General features: G+C 43.4%; 1 protein-coding gene across 3 annotated transcripts in view; it reads right to left on the reverse strand.

Moving 5' to 3' along the window:
• Nucleotides 1-20,097, reverse strand: part of LOXL4 (lysyl oxidase like 4) — a 125,603-nt gene that overhangs the window by 45,416 nt on the left and 60,090 nt on the right. For all 3 annotated transcript variants that reach the window (XM_030202909.1, XM_030202908.1, XM_030202910.1), the window contains exons 9-11: nt 16,252-16,419; nt 8,347-8,509; nt 3,204-3,447 (exon numbers count right to left, since the gene is read on the reverse strand). In XM_030202909.1, the coding sequence (XP_030058769.1) occupies nt 3,204-3,447; nt 8,347-8,509; nt 16,252-16,419 (575 nt within the window). The remainder of the gene's footprint in view (nt 1-3,203; nt 3,448-8,346; nt 8,510-16,251; nt 16,420-20,097) is intronic.

The raw sequence follows: 20,097 nt of genomic DNA on the forward strand, positions 1-20,097 counted from the left end.
CGACCAGAATTGCACACAATACTCAAGGTGTGGTTGCACCATGGAGTGATACAGAGGCATTATGATATTCTTTGTCTTATTTTCTATCCCTTTACCAATAATTCCTAGCATTCTGGGGGAGGGGTTCTATTTTGAAGAGTAATGTCATCAAAGTGCACAAAATTGTGCATCAGTGCACACTGTTTCATAATAGTGCACCCCACTGCTCTATAGTGTGCCTATTGAAAATTGGTATGTGCTATTGATCAATAAGATATACTATTGAGTCATAAGGTGCACTATTTCAGCAATAGCGAGCACTACAGAGGACACAGGATAAAACCTGAAATTTGGGTGTTTTCTCATCATTTGGGGTTAAAAACTACATGAAATAACATGTAAAATGTCAATGACATTTCCCATGTTTCTTCAAATGAATGCACATCCCTAATCTAGGCTAGCATCATTATGCAGTCTCTATGGCAGAATACTGCAAAGTCTAATACTGGACATGACGCAAGCAGAAAACGATCTTCTGCAAAACCTTTTCACATTTGTCTTTCTACCTAGTTCCAAACAGTTTAGCCAGTTTGACTTTTCCTTTCCATACAGGGGCACAGCCATTGGTAAGATCAGTTAAGAGGTCTGCTTTTGAGGAACAGTTTTGGTAAATCTCAGGTAGTATTCAGAAAATGCAAAAATGTAGTGTCTTCAAATCAATGGGAGCAGCAACCAAACAGTGGAGATGACCAAGGACAAGGGTGTAGCCAAGATTATTTTTTAAAAGCCATCAATGAACAAGTTGACATAAAAACATTCAATAAAATACATGACCTTCAAGAAAGTCAACTTGTTCATTAAAGGATTTTAAAAAATAAGCTTGGCTACACCTTGGTCCTTGGTAATCTCCATTGTTTGGTTGCTGCTTTTTTTCGTGGAGATTTGTCCTTCTTCGCTTGTATTATTTAAATCAGTAGGTAAATCCTAAATGATGGCAACTTCTGTCTTGTCTGGATCAGGAGCAATGCCTTTCTCATAATCAATGGTGGTTATTTAGAAGCTAAATTCTTAATTTGGATGTCTGAAAACTGGCATTTAGGCATCCATACTGCATGAATGTCCAAATCTCAATTCTACAAAGGCAGGATATGGACGTCTAACATTGCAGTATGTCCATATGGCAAAGGGGTGTGGTCTGGGTGTGTTTTGGGCTGGAGTAGGGAGAGACCAAAATATGGACATCTAATTCTGATCAGAGAAACTTGTCACATCAAGGTTACAGAAATGTGCTCTGATTGAGCAGCTGTCCACTAGAGGGATTAAGGCATGACACCTCCTAATTCTCCAGTGGTTGCTGTCTCCCTCCCGCTCCCCTTGAATGTTAAACCGGCAAGGGACACTCTGCCCTATGACAGCTTCAGGTATTATGGACATTTACCAGAGCAACGACACAGGTCTGAGAAGTAGCCTAACTCAGTGCAGTGGACTAGGAACAAAGGGACCCAGATTTAAATTCCACTTCAGCTCTTTTATTTTTAAATTGTGAGCCCTCTAGGGTCAGAAAAATACATACTGTACCTGAATATATAAGACACCTGCAAGCCTGAAGGCTATTGAAGTGGTGTACATCCAGTAGTCACCTCTCCCCTCTCCAGTCGGTTTAAACTCTGCTGCCCGTCTCATCTTCCGCCAGGGTCGCTTTACTCATACTACCCCTCTCCTCAAGACCCTTCACTGGCTCCCTATCCGTTTTCGCATCCTGTTCAAACTTCTTCTACTAACCTATAAATGTACTCACTCTGCTGCTCCCCAGTATCTCTCCACACTCGTCCTTCCCTACACCCCTTCCCGTGCACTCCGCTCCATGGATAAATCCTTCTTATCTGTTCCCTTCTCCACTACTGCCAACTCCAGACTTCGCGCCTTCTGTCTCGCTGCACCCTACGCCTGGAATAAATTTCCTGAGCCCCTACGTCTTGCCCCATCCTTGGCCACCTTTAAATCTAGACTGAAAGCCCACCTCTTTAACATTGCTTTTGACTCGTAACCACTTGTAACCACTCGCCTCCACCTACCCTCCTCTCTTCCTTCCCGTTCACATTAATTGATTTGCTTTGCTTACTTTATTTATTTTTGTCTATTAGATTGTAAGCTCTTTGAGCAGGGACTGTCTTTCTTCTATGTTTGTGCAGCGCTGCGTATGCCTTGTAGCGCTATACAAATGCTAAATAGTAGTAGTAGTAGTAGTAGTATTTTTCTGTTCTTAGAGGATTCACAATAAAAAAAAAATCATAAACAGCTGAAGTGGGATTTGAACTTCAGTCCCCTGATTCTCAACCCACTGCTCTAATCATCAAGCTACCCTTCTGTTCTGCATAGACACCTGCGTGACCATTTTATACGATAGATGTTCCTATGCTGCCACAGACATCCATGTGCCTTGTCGACAGTTTGGACGTTTCAGTTTGTAAAATGGATGTTCATGCTGGATGTTTTCAGTAGACGGATGTCCATTTCACATGCATTTTAGAAAAGGCTGTATCTAGAGGGGAACCTAACATGCTGCCCAGCTACTGCTGGGTTAGCGCAGGAGCCCTTGTCACCAACCTCAATGGGTGGCAGTAATTGCTCCCCCCTGAAATGGTTGCCTGGCAAGTGTGAACTTACTGCATGACCATTTCATTTTTGGATATTTTCACCCACTGTGGTAAAAGGGGACCTGGTATACGGCAAAAATGGCCGCCGCCACTAGCACGGGACCCCCTTTACCACAACTTAATAAAAGGGCCCTTAAGTTCAGCTAATAAAGTCACTTCCTTTATCTTTGACCAAACTCACCCTATTACTAGTAATGCAATTGAATATGGTTATAATTAGCTTTTGTAATGGCAATGAATAAGTTCTTAAAGAAAAGGAAAGGAAAGTTTAACCTTAAGGTTTAGGATCATTAAGAGAGATATGATTTCTCTCTCTCTCTCTCTCCATTCAATTCTTTCCTAATCTGCATACCTAGTATTTTCATCATGCTCAACAGATACCATGTCATTCAGACCCTGGTACTGTATAAGGGCAAAAGTAATTGGATGACAGCTTTTGCCCAGACCTATTTGAAAATAAAAGTATGGGTCCGAGTGGAATTAGTGCACATAAAAATTATGGAAAAAGCATATAGAAAGTGTGGTACCAGTAGTAATCTTCCTAAAGAGAAACTGTATAGCATTTACCTGTGACACTCATGCCAGATCCAGCTGTGGCGTCCGTTCCTGGGTCTGAAGTCTGCCCTGCCAATATTGAGGATTTGGGAAGAGAATCGCAGTAGTCTACGGTACCCATAGGGCCAGGTCATATGATCTGCTGACTTAGAAAGACAATTCTCTTCATGTGCACAGTACAGCATATTGAGGGGTCGATCTTCAAGGTAGGCAGACTCCTGAACCAGATGAGCATTCATTACCAGGTCTGGAGCACCTGCAAGAAGAAAGATTTTTTTAAAAATGCATTAAAAAAAATTTTTCTGCAAAGATATCTTCGATCACTTTTTTTCCTTTTATTATAAGTTGATACACATATAGTCTTCTTTTCTGTTAATGCTGTTCTGTTACAAAGATTTTACAGATCGGATTTTCTTATAAACCGGCAGTTCAGTGCATTAATACCAATTTCAAATAAAATAATTAAAATGGATGTAGCATTAGTTACTCAGCATTCTAAGATTTATGTCTTGAATATGTTCTCTCTGGCTTTTTATTGCTGTAAACTAATTGTAGATAGGTCCTGTTTCTTTCCTGAGTGGGCAGCAAGAACAACCAAGTCGACTCAGGAATGAGTGGACAACGCTCCAATCTATAAAAGAGTTAATAAAAAGTTTATTAAAAGATGATCGAGACTCAACACAGCTTTAGATTGTTCTCTTGTCTTTTAGATTGTAAGCTCTTTGAGCAGGGACTGTCCTTCTATGTTTGAATTGTACAGCGCTGCGTAACCCTAGTAGCGCTTTAGAAATGGTTGTTGTTGTTGTTGTTGTTTTGGCCGACTAGGCCTGCATCAGGAGTCTCATATCAAATAAGGTCCAACACTTGACAGATTGGTCGTCGCAATAATATAAAGAATATAGATCGTGCGCTCTAGGCGCCCGAATGGTGCAAAAGCTCTTGTAAACAGTGAAACTCCAAGAGTGAACTTGTGGTTTAGAATCCGGGTGCAGCTGTGTTGAGTCTCGATCATCTTTTAATTAACTTTTAATTAACTCTTTTATATATTGGAGCGTTGTCCACTCATTCATGAGTCGTCTTTGCTGTTCTTGCTGCACACTGTGTATTCTGCGGAGATTTGTTTCTTCTGTGTATACATCATCTTTCCTGAGTGGACCATAACTCTTTCACTATAATCTTCTCCTTTGCAGCCTACTCAGTAACATCAGGTGGCTAAGCACATTTACAACATCATGATGGCATGGTCAGATGGAGACATCTCTATTACTTGAATGTCCAAAGCTTGGAAATAAATAAATAAGAGGGTCCTTTTACTAAGGTGTGCTGAAAAATGGCCTCCTGTAATGTAGGCGCAGATTTGGGTGCACGCAGAATCATTTTTCAGTGCACCTGTAAAAAAGGGCTTTTTTTTTTTTTACATTTTTGCCGATAATGGATGTGCGGCAAAATCAAAATTGTTGCATGTCCATTTTGGTTCTGAGACATTACTGCCAACCATTGACCTAGCGGTAAAGTCTCACGCAGTAACCGGGTGGTAATGACCTAGGCGCGCCAAATGCTACTTGGCACGCGTCCGATACATGCAGCAGAAAAAAAAATTATTCTTCAGCTGTCCATATCAGACGTGCACCAAAAATGAAATTACCGCAAAAGCCACATGGTAGCCATGCAGTAACTCTATTTTGGCACGCATTGGGCGAGCGCAGACGCTTACGCGGCTTAGTAAAAGGGCCCCTAAAAGCACAAAAGGAAAAAAGAGAAAAAGGAAATAAATGCCATTTCTCATCTCCGGTTCAGATGTGCCACCTGCAGTCTCATTTGCAGGTCCTTCAATGAACACATAAATTGTTATTGCAAACTCCGGTGATGTTATCAGTGGGAGATTCCATCAGATAGTTAGTTGAGTTTTTGGTCAGTGTTGATCTACATATCTGAATTCAAGAGAGCTAGGGACAAGTTCATAGGATTATCTAAGGGAGTGATAGGGAGAGGAGATGCAATGGATGGGTAGACTGGATAGGCCGTGTGGTCTTTATCTGTCTACATTTTTCTCTGTAATCAAAGGAGGGGCAGCAGTGCAATGCAATCAAACTAGTGGCCTAGTAACAAAGATACAGTATATGCACATCCGCTCCATGGATAAATCCTTCTTATCTGTTCCCTTCTCCACTACTGCCAACTCCAGACTTCGCGCCTTCTGTCTCGCTGCACCCTACGCCTGGAATAAACTTCCTGAGCCCCTACGTCTTGCCCCATCCTTGGCCACCTTTAAATCTAGACTGAAAACCCACCTCTTTAACATTGCTTTTGACTCGTAACCACTTCTAACCATTCGCCTCCACCTACCCTCCTCCCTTCCCGTTCACATTAATTGATTTGATTTGCTTACTTTATTTATTTTTTGTCTATTAGATTGTAAGCTCTTTGAGCAGGGACTGTCTTTCTTCTATGTTTGTACAGCGCTGCGTATGCCTTGTAGCGCTATAGAAATGCTAAATAGTAGTAGTAAGTTCTAAGCTAGACCAATGGCAATGGACCATCGATCCCAGCATCCTTTCTTTGACAGTGGCCAGTTCAGGTCACTTGGACTGTAGGAAAGCCTGTTCCATGTTTCTCCCTCTCAGAAATGAGAGGTGGAGATACCTTGGGCTATTGAGCTAAATGGTTAATGGACCTCTCTTCTATTTGAAATGTAATGAAATAGTCTCTGACACTAACATCTATCATATTATTATCCACTGACTAAATCATACTTTCTAAAATATGTTTTAAACTGACTACTAGTAAGCTTCATGGCGTGTGGAAAGAGTACATAACCAATCTCTACTACTACTACTACTACTACTACTACTACTACTACTTAACATTTCTAAAGTGCTACTAGGGTTACGCAGCGCTGTACAATTTAACATGGAAGGATAGTCCCTGCTCGAAGAGCTTACAATCTAAAAGACAAATGTACAGTTAATCTGTACATTTGTGCCACACCACTCAGAGATTTTATATACTTCCAGGGCTTTTTTTTGAGGGGTACTTGGGGGTACTGAGTACCGGCACCTTTTCCATTGTCTGCTAAAATTGACCCACAGAACCCAAGTTCTAATGATAGAGCTCAGGCTCTACAAACCAATTCTGTCTTGTCATCAATTCTATGACTGGTTGCAGGGGGCCTGGCTGTTATGGGGTGGGTCCCTTAGTGATCACCCCATTCCTGAAGGGTGGCTTAGCATTTGTGTACTGTCACCTTTTTTGCTAGAAAAAACACACTGTATACTTCTATCATATCTACTCTCATTTATCTCTTCTCAAAGCCAAGAGCCCTAACCTGCTGAGCCTTTCTTCATACAGGAGAGGAGTGTGGTAGCCGTGTTAGTCCACTCTTAAGGTTATCAATAGAAATCAAACAAAATAAAACATGGAAAAGAAAATAAGATGATACCTTTTTTATTGGACATAACTTAATACATTTCTTGATTAGCTTTCGAAGGTTGCCCTTCTTCCTCAGATCGGAAATAGCAAATGTGCTAGCTGACAGTGTATATAAGTGAAAACATTCAAGCATTACTATGACAGTCTGACAGGGTGGGAGGAGGGGGGTGGGTAGGAAGTATGCATGGGGACATCAAAGCATATCATTGATATTCTAACAGGATGGGTGTGGATAGGTGAGGGGAGGGTGATCAACAGAGACATACAGCTTTATGGTTATAATGGGCTAGGAACTTTCTCATTTAATGTACATCTTCCTGTCTTTGGTATCCTTGGTCGCTCTCCCACTTTTTTTGTTGTACTGTTATATCTACTGTGGGGGCGGTTTGAGTTCTCCGTCTTCTGACGGATTTCTTCATACCGTTAGGCTGTAACATGTACATCAGCATAGACCTTATGTAAATGTTCATGCCTAACGTTAGGTGCACCAATGCCATCATACTAGTATTCCATAATGCCATCGTGGCACTCTGATGCTGTTATAGAATTAGCACGCTACCCTCGGCCTTGGCGTGCCTAACCAGAGGCACCTGGTTGTAGTATTGCCCCTTAACACATGTTAAAAATGCATTGCCGATAGCAGGTTGCAGCCTGTACAACTGACTCTTTCCCTGCCATCCCCAACAGCCCATACAAGGCACTAATGCACAAGTGAGAGCGCAAGTTAAAGTCCTCTGCGCCAGCTGGTCTGTACAATACCTGCCCACTCTCCACCCCATTCCTGCCCTCTAACAGGGCTATGGATATAATGCACAAATGAGTACATTCTGTAATGCTAGCATGGTATCGTGTGCTATTACCCCCAAAACATGGCAATTGTTAGTAAAATGGCCCCTTAAATCATGTTAATTTCATTAACTCAAATATGTGAAACAAACTGAAAAAATCGACGGGGGGGGGGGGGGGGGGGGGGGGTGAAATTTGAAAATGAGCCAAAAAACCTACAATTCTTCCTGTATACATCACTAGTTGATTCAGGTAATTTCTGGGCATGTATATTTGTCTCTTATCCAAATGAACTCCCCCTGCGTAGCAGGAATAGATTTGTTTGGCTGCTAGTGAAAAAAATTCAACATGATTGATGAACTGTCTAATGCTTCTATCTTCTCCTGCTCCCAAAGCGGGTCCTTTTTATCTGACCCCCTCTTCTCCAAACCATGCTTGCTGCCAAGAATGAATGGAACAAATGAGGATTTGGCTTATTCTGCCCTTACAGCCTTTCAGTTTATTGAAAATATATGAACTGAAAATGCCCTGTTTGTTGCATCTTACCATTCATTCAAAAATGAATGCACATTCCTACTAATTAAATAAAATAAGAGCAATTTTAGAAGCTAGGAATTTAACTGAGATGTTTAGGAATTGTAGATATTCTAAAAGTATAAAAGGGCATGGGACTTGAGAAGACCTGCCAAAAGGGATAAGGGCAGGAGGGCAAGATTTCCTGGGCCCGGCCTCCAAGGGGGGCTTAGAATAGTGTTCAAGCCAAACCTGGGTATTTTGGGGCTGTTCTAGGACTGGAGTCAGCACGTAGCCAGCTACGATAACCCCATAAAAATGCAGTCATATCTTTATGCCAAATTTCACACTTAACTGGCTATGTTTTTGCTTTGTCTCTCGGTGGCCCTGGTGTTGAGAAGGCACTAAATTTCAGCAGCTCACTTACTGTCTACACAGGTGACTCCAACAGAGAGGCGTCCACCTCCTCGAGGACAATGCACCACACTATGCTTTTGGCACTGCTGGAGGGAAAGTTCAGTTCCAGAACATCGTACTCCACTCATCACCACATCACCGGCACCGGGTGTTCCTTGCCAGTACCATGTCTCCTGAAAGAAGCAAATTACTTCAGTGCAAATCACATAACTCTAGCAATATGGCTACTGGAGCACTCCATTCTTCTTCTCCCCCTCTTAGTTCTTCATTTCCTTACAGCATGTCACCTCTTCCCTCCTAATATTTTCCCAGTTTATGTTTAGGGCTCCGCCTCTCATGCACTTCCAATGTCTGTGCTTCATGACTTTGCCCATGCAGTCAGAGAACACCTGGAACTCAACATTCTCACTCTATCTCTAGATCACTTTCAAATCCCATCACATAGGATTCTGCTGCTTTATAGCCAAGAAGTCATTATTTCATTTAGCACAAAGCAACATATAAGTCTGGTTCATCACTCCATGCATTCTCTTTGATCTGTGATTCTGAACCTTGTCCTAGATGCACACAAACTGTTTTACAGGATATCTGCAATGAATATGCATCAGAAATATTTACGTACATTGAAGACCTAATATACACTGATTAATCTCATGCATAAGCATTGTAGGTATCCTAGGAACCAGATTGGTTGTACAAGTCTCTTGGAACTGGATTAGGAACCTTTTGATGACAATCCCTTTGTATATGCAGTGCTTCTGTTCAATTTGTACAGAACAAGAATCCTCAGATTTGCTCTTGGGATTTCCCCTTCCCCTAAATTGGTTTGGTTTTCGGTAAATGGATATAAATAAAAAAAATATTTGCATACATTGTTTCCACTATATACAAATATATCATACATATTTATTAGGGATAACCTGAAAATCTAACTGGGTTTGGAAGAGTGGCTGAAAATCTGACTGGTAACTATACTGCTATTATGCCTTGTTTCTGAGGAGTAGCCTAGTGGTTAGTGCAGCGGACTTTGATCCTGGGGAACTGGGTTCAATTCCCACTGCAGCTCCTTGTGACTGTGGGCAAGTCACTTAACCCTCCATTGCCCCCAGGTACAAAATAAGTACCTGTATATATGTAAACTGCTTTGAATGTAGTTGCAAAATACCACAGATAGGTGGTATATCAAGTCCCATTTTCCTTTCCCTTTTTGCAAACCTGTGTTAATTCCATGCAGAAGTATGAAAGTCGTTCAGATTAACAAAACTTCAGCCCTTTGCTCAATGGAAGTAATTTTAGAATACCCTTTAAAAAAACACAATAGGCCATTCTGTGGTTTAGAAAATAGTCTCACAATCACAGCTATAATGGAAGCCACATGCATAATACTCCTGCTCAGGAGATGAGTGTTATGTATGCAGCTGAAGTATGCGCATAGGTACATATATTATCAGCTATACATACACTTTTTCCCCGGATTTCCATAATGGTCACCCAAATTTGCTTTGGGTGCAATCCTGAGATGCACACGCAACTTATTAGGTTAATGACCCATTAGTAGTCAATGACTGGGTGCCACCCAAGTTGGACTGAGGCCCACCCAGTAGCAGCAGCACACCTTTACCCCTGGATTCCATATAGCGCACCTAGTGTTCCGCACCAAAATACAGGCGTATTCTATAAAAGCACGCATAACTTAATTGGCTTAACAAGCCAATCAGCATTGTTAACAGTACTTAACAAGCAATAATGAGTTCTAATTGACAATAATTAGAATTTACGTACACAACTCCCTAAGCGTATTCTGTAACTCACTGTGCCTAAATTTTAATGCATGCAGGCAAAAAGGGGCACAGTTATGGACGGGTAAATAGGCATTTCATGGGTTATCCAAAATTTATGTGCACTGTTATAGAATATGACTGTCTGCGCCTAAATCTATTCAGTATTTATGCCATGTTTTCATTGGTGTAAATGGAGGTGCGTAGTTTTAGATACTAGGATACTAACAGGCTCATTTTCGAAAGAGATGGATGTCCATCTTTCAACATAAATCAGAACATGGACTTCCATCTCCCAGGGACATCCGAATCGGTATAAATCAAAATCCAATTTTGGAGGTCTCCAACTGCAGTCCGTCAGAAGGACATCCAAATCACAAGGGAGCGTGCCAGGGGTGTGTTCAAGGTGGGACTTGGGCGTTCCTAAGACATGGACGTCTTTCAGCGATAATGGAACAAAACAAAGATAGACTTTTTTTTTATAGAAAATGACCGTTCCTATTCTGATTTTGGAAGTTTTACAAAAAACATCCAAATTCGGACTTAGATGTCATATCCAATAATGCCCTTTCTGTATTTGACTTGCCCAAAGTCTCAAGGAGCAACAGTGGAAATTGAACCCATGTTACCAGGATCAAAGCCCGCTGTACTAATCATTAAGTTACTCCTCCTCTGTTTTGGACATCTTGCATTTGGAAGTTTTTTGTTCAAAAATGGACCAAAAACAAGGACTCCAAATCACAGGACGTCCTTGGTATTTTCAAAATGAAAGATGGACGTCCATCTTTTTTTGAAAATGACCTTCTCCCCGCCTCCGAATTTGGATGTCTTTGTAAAACGTCCAAATTCCGACTTAGACATTTCTTTCGAAAATGCCCCTCTAAGTGTATTCTATACCATGTCTAAATCTAGGTGCCGCTTATAGAATCGCTTAAGCATAAATGTTTTCTGTGCAAAATTTTCAGGCGCCATATATAGAATCTAGTCAATTTTGTGTCAGGTGGGGATCCCCTAGCCCAGAGATGGGCAACCTTTTGAGCTTGGTGTGTCAAAATTCGCCAAAAAAACGAGCATAACTCGGGTGGTGTGTCAGTTCGAGAAAAAACCATAATTTCGCGATATTTATAGTTTAAATAACAATAATGTATAATTGTAATATAACTGTATTTAATAAACCAAAAACTAATTATTTAACTTACCTGCTTAGTGACTTCTTTGTTCATCTGTCAGTCGGTTCTTTTGTTGGTTGATATTATTTAACTTGTGTGGGGTGCCATGAACTAAGATAAGTGAGGGGGAGGGGGAATTCTTTAACTAATCTGCCTATTAGTGACTTTTTTGTTGCTGAATTTCATTGGCTAAATCTTCAATTGAAGGTTGGTATTTTGTACACTTCAAGCCCAAGCAAGCGCTACTAACTTCATCTGTCAATCTGTTTCTTTTGTTGGTTTTGATATTATTTAACGCTGAGAATAAGGTTTCAAAAAAGTACATAGAGGGAAAAATTGTGAGTAAAGCCATTGCTATATTTTTCAGGGTGCTAAAAGTGTCTGGTAATCGGTTCCAGGCACTCCAAATTTCCTGTTCGTAGTGGCACTCCTCTTGATTCTCCAAGCGGCACCTTTCCAGATTCTCAAGCTTTGACCTCAAGTCGACAAACACCTGAGCCCAGATGCTGTCTTGAAATTCTACAAGTTGCATCTCCAAATCATCAATTTGCATCCATTGGAAACCATTTAATTCCAAACTACTGTAGACTACTACATCAGGATAGTTAATTATTTTCATGGTCTGTTCTAGGTTTCTAAATTGATTAAATCTATCACTGAACTGGTCAAGTAACGAGTCTAAAACATGCTCAGGGCCATGCCTAGGGTCTCTGGCGCCCCCCTGCAGACTATCAGTTGGTGCCCCCCCCCCCCATGAAAATGATCGCTCACCACTTGCCACACTGAAAGGAATTGTCAGCAATATTCTTAGAAACAAATTCCTATACATTGCAAAATAAGATAGCAGATGTAAATTCTCAAAGTGGACATATTCCAAACACTAAAATGAAAATAAAATTATTTTTTTCTACCTTTGTTGTCTGGTGACTTTCTTTTTCTGATCATGCTGGCCCAGTATCTGATTCTGCTGCTATCTGTCCTCTTAACTCCATTTCCAGGGTTTCCTTTCCATTTATTTCTTTACTTTTCTCCTTTCTTCTTCATTTCTTGCTCTATATCCATTTCCAGCAATTTATCCTCTCTCCCTGGGTCCTGCCCTCCCATCCATGTCCATTCTTGTCCCTCTCTGCCCTTCGCTCCTCCATCCATAGCCAGCAATCCTCCTCTCTCCCCTCCCCTCCATTTCCAGCAATTTGTCCTCTCCCTGGGCCCCCATGTCCATCATTGTCCCTCTCTGCCCTTCCCTCCTCCATCCATAGCCAGCAATCCTTGCCTCCTCTCTCCCTCCCCTCCATTTCCAGCAATTTGTCCTCTCCCTGGGCCCTGCCCTCCCATCCATGCCTCTCGCCCTCCCATCCATTCAGGGCTGCCCTCCCTCTCACTCCCCATTCCATCCAGGATCTATCCCCCTCTCTCACTGCCCCCTCTTTTCGGCTCCCAGTTCCCACCTGCGGCTGCCCCTAGTTCCAGATCCATTGATTCTCCCATCCACCCCTGCCCCAGGCATGACCCCATTCTCCCTCCTGCTCACTTTTCAGACCCCAGTTCCAGCTCCATGCCCCTTCTCCCATCTGTCTCCCACCCAGTCCCTTCTGCTATCCAAGTGCCCCCCCACCCTCACCCCATCTGTCTCCCACCCAGTCCCTTCTGCCCATCCGAGTCCCCCCCCCACCTTCACGGTCACCCCATCTGTCCCCCACCCTCACCCTGCCTCGTCTTCTCCCTGCCACACGTCTTTAAAAAGAAATTGCCGACGCGATAGCGAGTGCAGCACCTCGTGTGCAAGTAAAAGAAGCGAATCTGATCATCTCATTGGGCCTTCCTTCACTGTCCCGCCCTAGAGGAAATAGGAAGTTGCGTCAGAGGAGGGCAGGACAGTGAGGGAAGGCCCAATGAGATGATCGGATCCGCTTCTTTTACTTGCACACGAGGTGCTGCGCTCGCTCGGCAAATAAATTTAAAGGGCTGGTGCGGGAGGGGGGGGGGGTGCCAGGATGAAGAGCAGCGGGAGCGGCGGCACCCCCTCTCTGGTGCCAAAAGATTTAAAGTCCTCGGCGGGGCGAGGGTAAGCACCGCGGCGGCGCCCTCCAGAGGTGGGCACCCCCCTGCGGCGCTTACCTCGCTTACCGCATCGGCACGGCCCTGAACATGCTGGTACTTTATATGCAGGGTTCCATTTCATTTTGTATAGCTGCACTGGCCTTCTCAAATACTTTGTTACTCGAGGAAAATACTTATAAGTTTTAGTTTCTACATCTCGCTTGAAAATTTTAAGTTTACTTTCAAAGCTTTTATTTATCCAAACATAACGTCAATACTTTTGCCAAAACCTTGTAACTTTAAGTTCAGTTCATTAATATGAACAGAGAGATCTGTAAAAAAACATCAGGGTGTTGACCCACTTATCATCATTGAGCTGAGGAAAGTTTCCCAGATCCTTATCCTCAAGAAATACCTTAATTTCTTCAAAGCACTCCACAAAGCGCTCAAGAACTTTGCCTTGGCTCAGTAGTTTCATCAAGAGAGATCGAAAAATATTTACAATTACTTATGTCTCTCTTTAATTGATGTTGTACGTTTGTGTTCAGTCTCATTATTCGGTCTTTTATGATATTTCTACTGAGTGGTAACTCAGATATTCTCTTAATAACTGCATCTTTATTCTGCATATCGTGAAATAGAACTGGTGCGCATCTTAGGAGAGTTTCTTTAATAAATTCTCCCTCACTGAGTGCTTTTCCATGCTGAGCTATGGAGTGAGCAATGCTCAAACTTGCAGATGTTAAATTTGTAGAACCTTTTACAAATTTAAGGATGGAATTAGATTGGCTCTTATAAAAGTGTAGCTGCCTGGAAATGTGTTCCTTCCTTTCATCCTCACTTTTTTTCAAGAGCTGGAATGATTAGTTTCAAAATGTCTATTTATATTCCACGTTCTGCTTACTACCGTTTCAGTACATAGAACGCAAAATGATCTGCCATTTTTTTCTATAATGCCATACATCTCGGTCCATGTCTCTTGAAAGGGTCGGCTACTGCTACTACCACTTCCTTTACTTAACCTTGGTTTTTTATTTTTTGGGTTCTCCATCAGGGGGGCAGTGATAGAAGATAGAATTATAGATAGCCTGTTAGCCCTGTAGGCAATTAGGGGTTAACTAGCCTAACTGACCACCTTATGTAAATTAAGATGGCTGCCACTATTTCTAATGGCGGGAAACGGCACCCATAGCACATTCCCTCGCCTCTCCCAGCCTCCCCCTCACCTATCTCAGTAATGATGGTCAATTAGAAATCCACGACACCCCAGAACAGTAGATTGGATGATGGTTGCTGTGGTTATGTGGTTGCTGGTAATGGCGATCACAGGGCCCCCAGAGATGCGTCTCCCACGGCATTCCGCTGCTTTCTGCTCCGCCGGCCGGAAGTGAGGTCAAAGATCCCCTAACGGCCATGCAGGAGCCGGGGCAGAGGGAACAGCAGGGAGGGAACAAGCGGAGGACTCGGAGGGAGCCAATAGGAGCGCACACGGCACCCCCCCCCCCCCCCCCCCAGCGGATAAACATGCACCGGGGGGGGGGGGGTGATTTCGCCGGGGGGAGGTCAAGCTGCACCTGGGGGGGGGAGGTCATGCTGCACCTGGGGGGGGGGGCGCATCGGCGATCCACCCCAGGTGTCAGCAAGGAACGCCGCTACTTCTCTGTATGCGGCCACGTGTCACCGAAAATGGCTACGCGTGTCAGTACTGACACGCGTGTCATAGGTTCGCCATCAGGGCCCTAGCCCCACCAGCTGAAACCTCCCAACACCTCTCCCCCTTTTAAACAGATCTTCACTGACAGTGAGCAGCAACAGATAAGAAATACCTGTGGGGGCCAGCATAACCAGTTTGTATCAGTCACTGCCTGCTGCCATTGAAGATATGCTGTTTAAAAAGTACAGGGCAGAGGGGAGGGGAAAGGTTGATTAGAGAGACTGAATCATCTGCCTGCAGGCGAGGAAGAGACTGGATCGCCTGTTGAGGAGAGGAAGAGACCAAATTACCAAAGGGGGGGGAGAAGCTGCAGGGTTCTTCTGCCCACCCACCTTGGGCCCAGGCTAACCCAAAAATTGGGTGTCTGGCTATGCCACAGGTGCTAATGATCAGTTATTGATGTTAATTGGCACCAATTAGGATTTGCACATGTATCTGGCTACTCACTATTCTACAACCTAGGGCACCCAAATCCCTTGGCACATAACCCAAAAGAGGGCATGGCTATGGGCAGGTCATGGGAGTTCTAAAGAGTTGCACACAATATTACAGAATTCCAGGGATGCATGTCCAACTTGCGTGCCAGGATTTATGCCAGGTTTCAGCTGGCATAAATCCTCACGCCCAAAGTTGGGCACAGGAATTGGCGCTACGTGCGATTCTATAAAGAGAGTTCAGTGCCAGTTTTTCCCAGTGCCTAATTTTCAGCACCGTTTACTTAATCTGGCCCTTTGTCACTCTGCCTGTGCACCAGCTAAAGTACACTCCCAAACATGCCTACTTACAGGTTGCATAAAATTAGCATCTTCTTGTTCCCCATACATACTTTTACACATGTATGCCATGGGGTAATTTTCTAAGAGGCCTTTTAGACATGTAAAACAGGGTTTACACGTGGAAAATCCTTAAATAACAGTTTAGAACAATTGCCTGCAAGCTCAGGAAAAGCAGAATGAATCAGTGCTATACCCACACTGATTAAATGAGGTACATGATTCAGAAATGCATACCTGCTGCTGGAGTGTCAACAATTATTGCATACAGTACATGAGTGACTGACTCACACGTGCATACACTGCTTGTATATGTATCAAGGAAATGGCATAGGAAAGAAGACTGCGTAATGTACGAGGAATAATACACTCTGCTGCATTCCTATGTCTCTGTTCTATATATAAAATGATTGAAAGCAACTGTTTATATAATGCACTTACCTTCATGGCATGACTGGCAAATCCTAGTCCCATCTGTCTGCACACCACCATGGCTTCATTTATGCCCCAGAAATCACTACACACAGCGCCCCATTTCAGTACTCCATTTACATCTGTCAGCACCTCCACAATGCCCTCATCACTGGTTCGTCCACCACTCAGACGCACCTGTACTCAAGAGAAAGATGACCTGAGCAATGTTTGGCATTATCTAACTCCTAGTCATATAGACAGGGAGAAAAAGCAGAATGCAGCAAGGTTCACAGGTGTGGAATCTGATGAATCTGTGTATAGATGTCTTTTGGAACCTTTTGGGGAATATAATTTCCAGTGGTTACATTGTGTTTCTGAACTAGATCACAATATGGGTGTAGGATGACTGCTTATGATGGTGGTGCACCAGCTGTCACATGGCTCAAAACCAAAATAAGTGCATGCTAATTTTCTAAATGATGGAAATGATGAGGGCAAGAGTTATGCATTTGAGATAACACCTTTCTGTAGAACAACCTAAGCTCATATCCTATATAAAACAAGCCTAATGGTCAAAATCAGTAGCTATGAGAAAATTAACAAGTTAGGCAGCAAAGCAGGACGAGTTAGTGGAAAAAGCTACTCTGCTGATCTTGTGTTACAGCCTCCATATGCTACAGCTTCCATGTGCTATAGCCTCTGTATGCTACAGCCTCTGTGTGCATGTGCTACAACCTCCGCGTGCTACAGCCTCCATAGCAACCCAGACTGCTTCTGCGAAACAGAACAAGTGTCACGGAACCCAGGATGGTGAGCCCTTGGGCTGCAGCCAGGCTGTAGCAGACAAGTCCTCTGGGGAGGCGAAGAGCAGAGGCAAACCAGGCACTGAATACAAACAAGATACCAGATATGGCAAATAGAGTACACTCAAGACAAGCAACAAGCACCACCAGAGAAGTGAGATAGATCACTCAGGCAGGCCGCAAGGCTGATCCGGAACCCACTCGTACAGAGTCCAAGCGTACTGGCCTCATGGCCGAACTGGAACCGAATCATACCAGAGGGAAGGGGAAAGAAATAGAACGGAATCTCTTGAGCAAGTACTACTCAAGCAGTGCGCACACACTGCACTAAACAGAGCCACAAACAAGGGGTCAAAAGACCCTACCCACAGGCACAAAGAAACTGAAGGTGGAAAAGACAACCCCACTTAGATTCACATGGTAGAAACCACAAGTAAAAGATAAGAAAACCACACAGGAAGGCAGCACAGGACTGGGCTTAGAACCCTAGCTATAAATGAATAGTACTAACCAAGTTAAACAGACATCACACAGAGAGGTAGCACAGGGCTGGACTAGTAATCCCAGCTAAACAGAAGAACCACCCCACTCAAACAGAATCAAACAGAGGGGATGCACAGGACTGTGCTAGTAGACACAGCTAAACAGAAGAACGGCCCACTCGTGCCACACCAAGAGACCGCTCAAGGCTGCACTAGTAGTCACAGCTAAACAAAAAAAAAAACCTACCCACTCAAACCAGAAACCACACAGAGAGAACTCAAACAGAAAGTACACAGGAAAAACTCAAGACAAGGCCACACAAAGGAATACTCACGGCTATGCCACACAGCACTCAAGGATAAGGGAAGCCACTCATGAAAGAACACTCTAAGCTGTACCATACAGCACTCAGGGAAGAGGGAAGCCACTCAAAGGAATACTCAAGGGTGTGCCACCAGGCACTCAAGGAAAAAGGGAAGCCATTCATAGGAACACTCTAGGCGGTACCATACAGCACTCAAGGGTAAAGGGAAGCCATGTATAGGAATACACAAGGCTGTGCCACACAGCACTCAAGGGAAAAGGGAAGCCACTCATAGGAACACTCTAGGCTGTACCATACAGCACTCAAGGGAAAATGGAGGCCATTCATAGGAAGACTCTAGGCTGTACCATAAAGCACTCAAGGGTAAAGGGAAGCCACCTATAGGAATACACAAGGCTATGTCACACAGCACTCAAGGGAAAAGGGAAGCCACTCATAAGAATACACAAGGCTGTGCCACACAGCTCTCAAGGGTAAAGGGAAGCCACTCATAAGAATACACAAGTCTGGCCATACAGGAAAGAAGGTTAAAGGGAAACCACTCATAAGAATACACAAGGCTGTGCCACAGTCAAATAACAGACACTAGAGACAAAGGGAAAAGCAAGCAAACAGGGAAAGCTGCCTTTACATACACAAATCAGATAAGGAGCAATGCTCACAAGAATCAGGAGACAGACACAGCAGACAAAGAGTTAAAGCAGGCTAAAGGGAAAGGCTGCTTCTAAAACACAAATCAGCAACAAGCAGGGCTTACACTGCAGTCAAAGGTTTAAAGCAAACAAAGGGAAAAACAATGTTCTTACCAGAACTCAGCCAGCATACAGCTGGGTAGGGAAAGGAAAGGCAGGCAGAGACAGAGCACACCCAGCTGCATGGAAGCAAGGTAATCAAGGAAATCAGCTAGGCTAGGGAAGCAAAGTAAGCAAGGAAAGCAGCTGGGCTGGCAACAACCAGCTCTCTGAACAGTGAACATACATAGTAGATGACGGCAGAAAAAGACCTGCATGGTCCATCCAGTCTGCCCAACAAGATAACTCATATTTGCTGCTTTTTGTGTATACCCTACTTTGATTTGTACCTGTGCTCTTCAGGGCACAGACCTGAAAGGTAACAAGGAAGGAAACAGAACATGCTTATGCTGGAGAGCCTAGATAACAAGGAAGGAATCTATTCAGTCTCAAACCAGAACCACACACACACAGAAAAACAGAACAGGGCTTTGCTTGGATGCAAAGTTAACAGGCTAATAATCCATACAAGTTTAAAGGAGAACAACACACACAGAGAAACAGAACAGGAGTATTTTTCATTTTCCAATGGGAATCCACATTTATTGAAGAAAAAAAAAGCCCCCTTTTGCACAAACGCAGATTAAAAAACTGCTCCTTGCGGCCAGGGTTTTACATGAGGGTTAATCCTTGATTGTTTATATTCGTGTTTAAAATATAAAACAATAAAAATTGTAGTTTTGTACTTAATTAGCACCGCTTACAAGGATAGGTTTGTAAACTGAGCAGGCTACACAGGGAAGCTTTGTCACACATGAAAGTTGTGAAATCACTGCTTCCACGTGGAAGCTCTCAGGTTCTTACTGCTCTTTTTTTCAACCTGTATAAAATGGCTGTTCCCACAGTTCATGCACTCCTGCATGTCCTTATACATATTTTACAAAATGCTCCACATTCAGCAGAGCCTTTGTAAAATAGTGCCGGAATTGAGCACATTCTAAGCTGAATGTCTCAATTCCAGTCTCAACATTCTATGTAACATGGGCCTTCACAGCTATTACACAGTAATGTAGTTTGTAGTGGGCATCAAAGACCTTCCATTACTTAAGGGTGGTTTGAGTCTAGAATTAGGATGGTTTATATTGATTACAATGAACTAGAAACCTATTGTGTTAATGCCAGCTGGTTAGTTATGGGTGGTTACCTAGTAAACCTAGAAGGCCAGATATTTTAGGAACTGCTTACCTAGTTTTGGTAATTATTCAGATTGGTACAAAGTTTACTTGTAAAACCTTTACAACAAAAGACGGCTCTTAGGGACAGAGAGGTGGGGAGGGGGGTCCTGAAACGACAGGGCGGGACCACAGGAACAGCAGAAACAGAAGCGAAAGAAGAGGCTGTGTGAAGTGGATGACGTCCCTGCGTGCAGGAGGTAAAAACGAGGGGGGTCATGAAACAACAGAGGGGGAGGGAAGGGGAGTGGGGAACGGCAGCGGGGGAGGGCTTTCGACGGAAAGGGGAGGGCGAGAGG

Source organism: Microcaecilia unicolor, chromosome 5, assembly GCF_901765095.1.
Source record: "Microcaecilia unicolor chromosome 5, aMicUni1.1, whole genome shotgun sequence".
Taxonomy (NCBI): domain Eukaryota; kingdom Metazoa; phylum Chordata; class Amphibia; order Gymnophiona; family Siphonopidae; genus Microcaecilia; species Microcaecilia unicolor.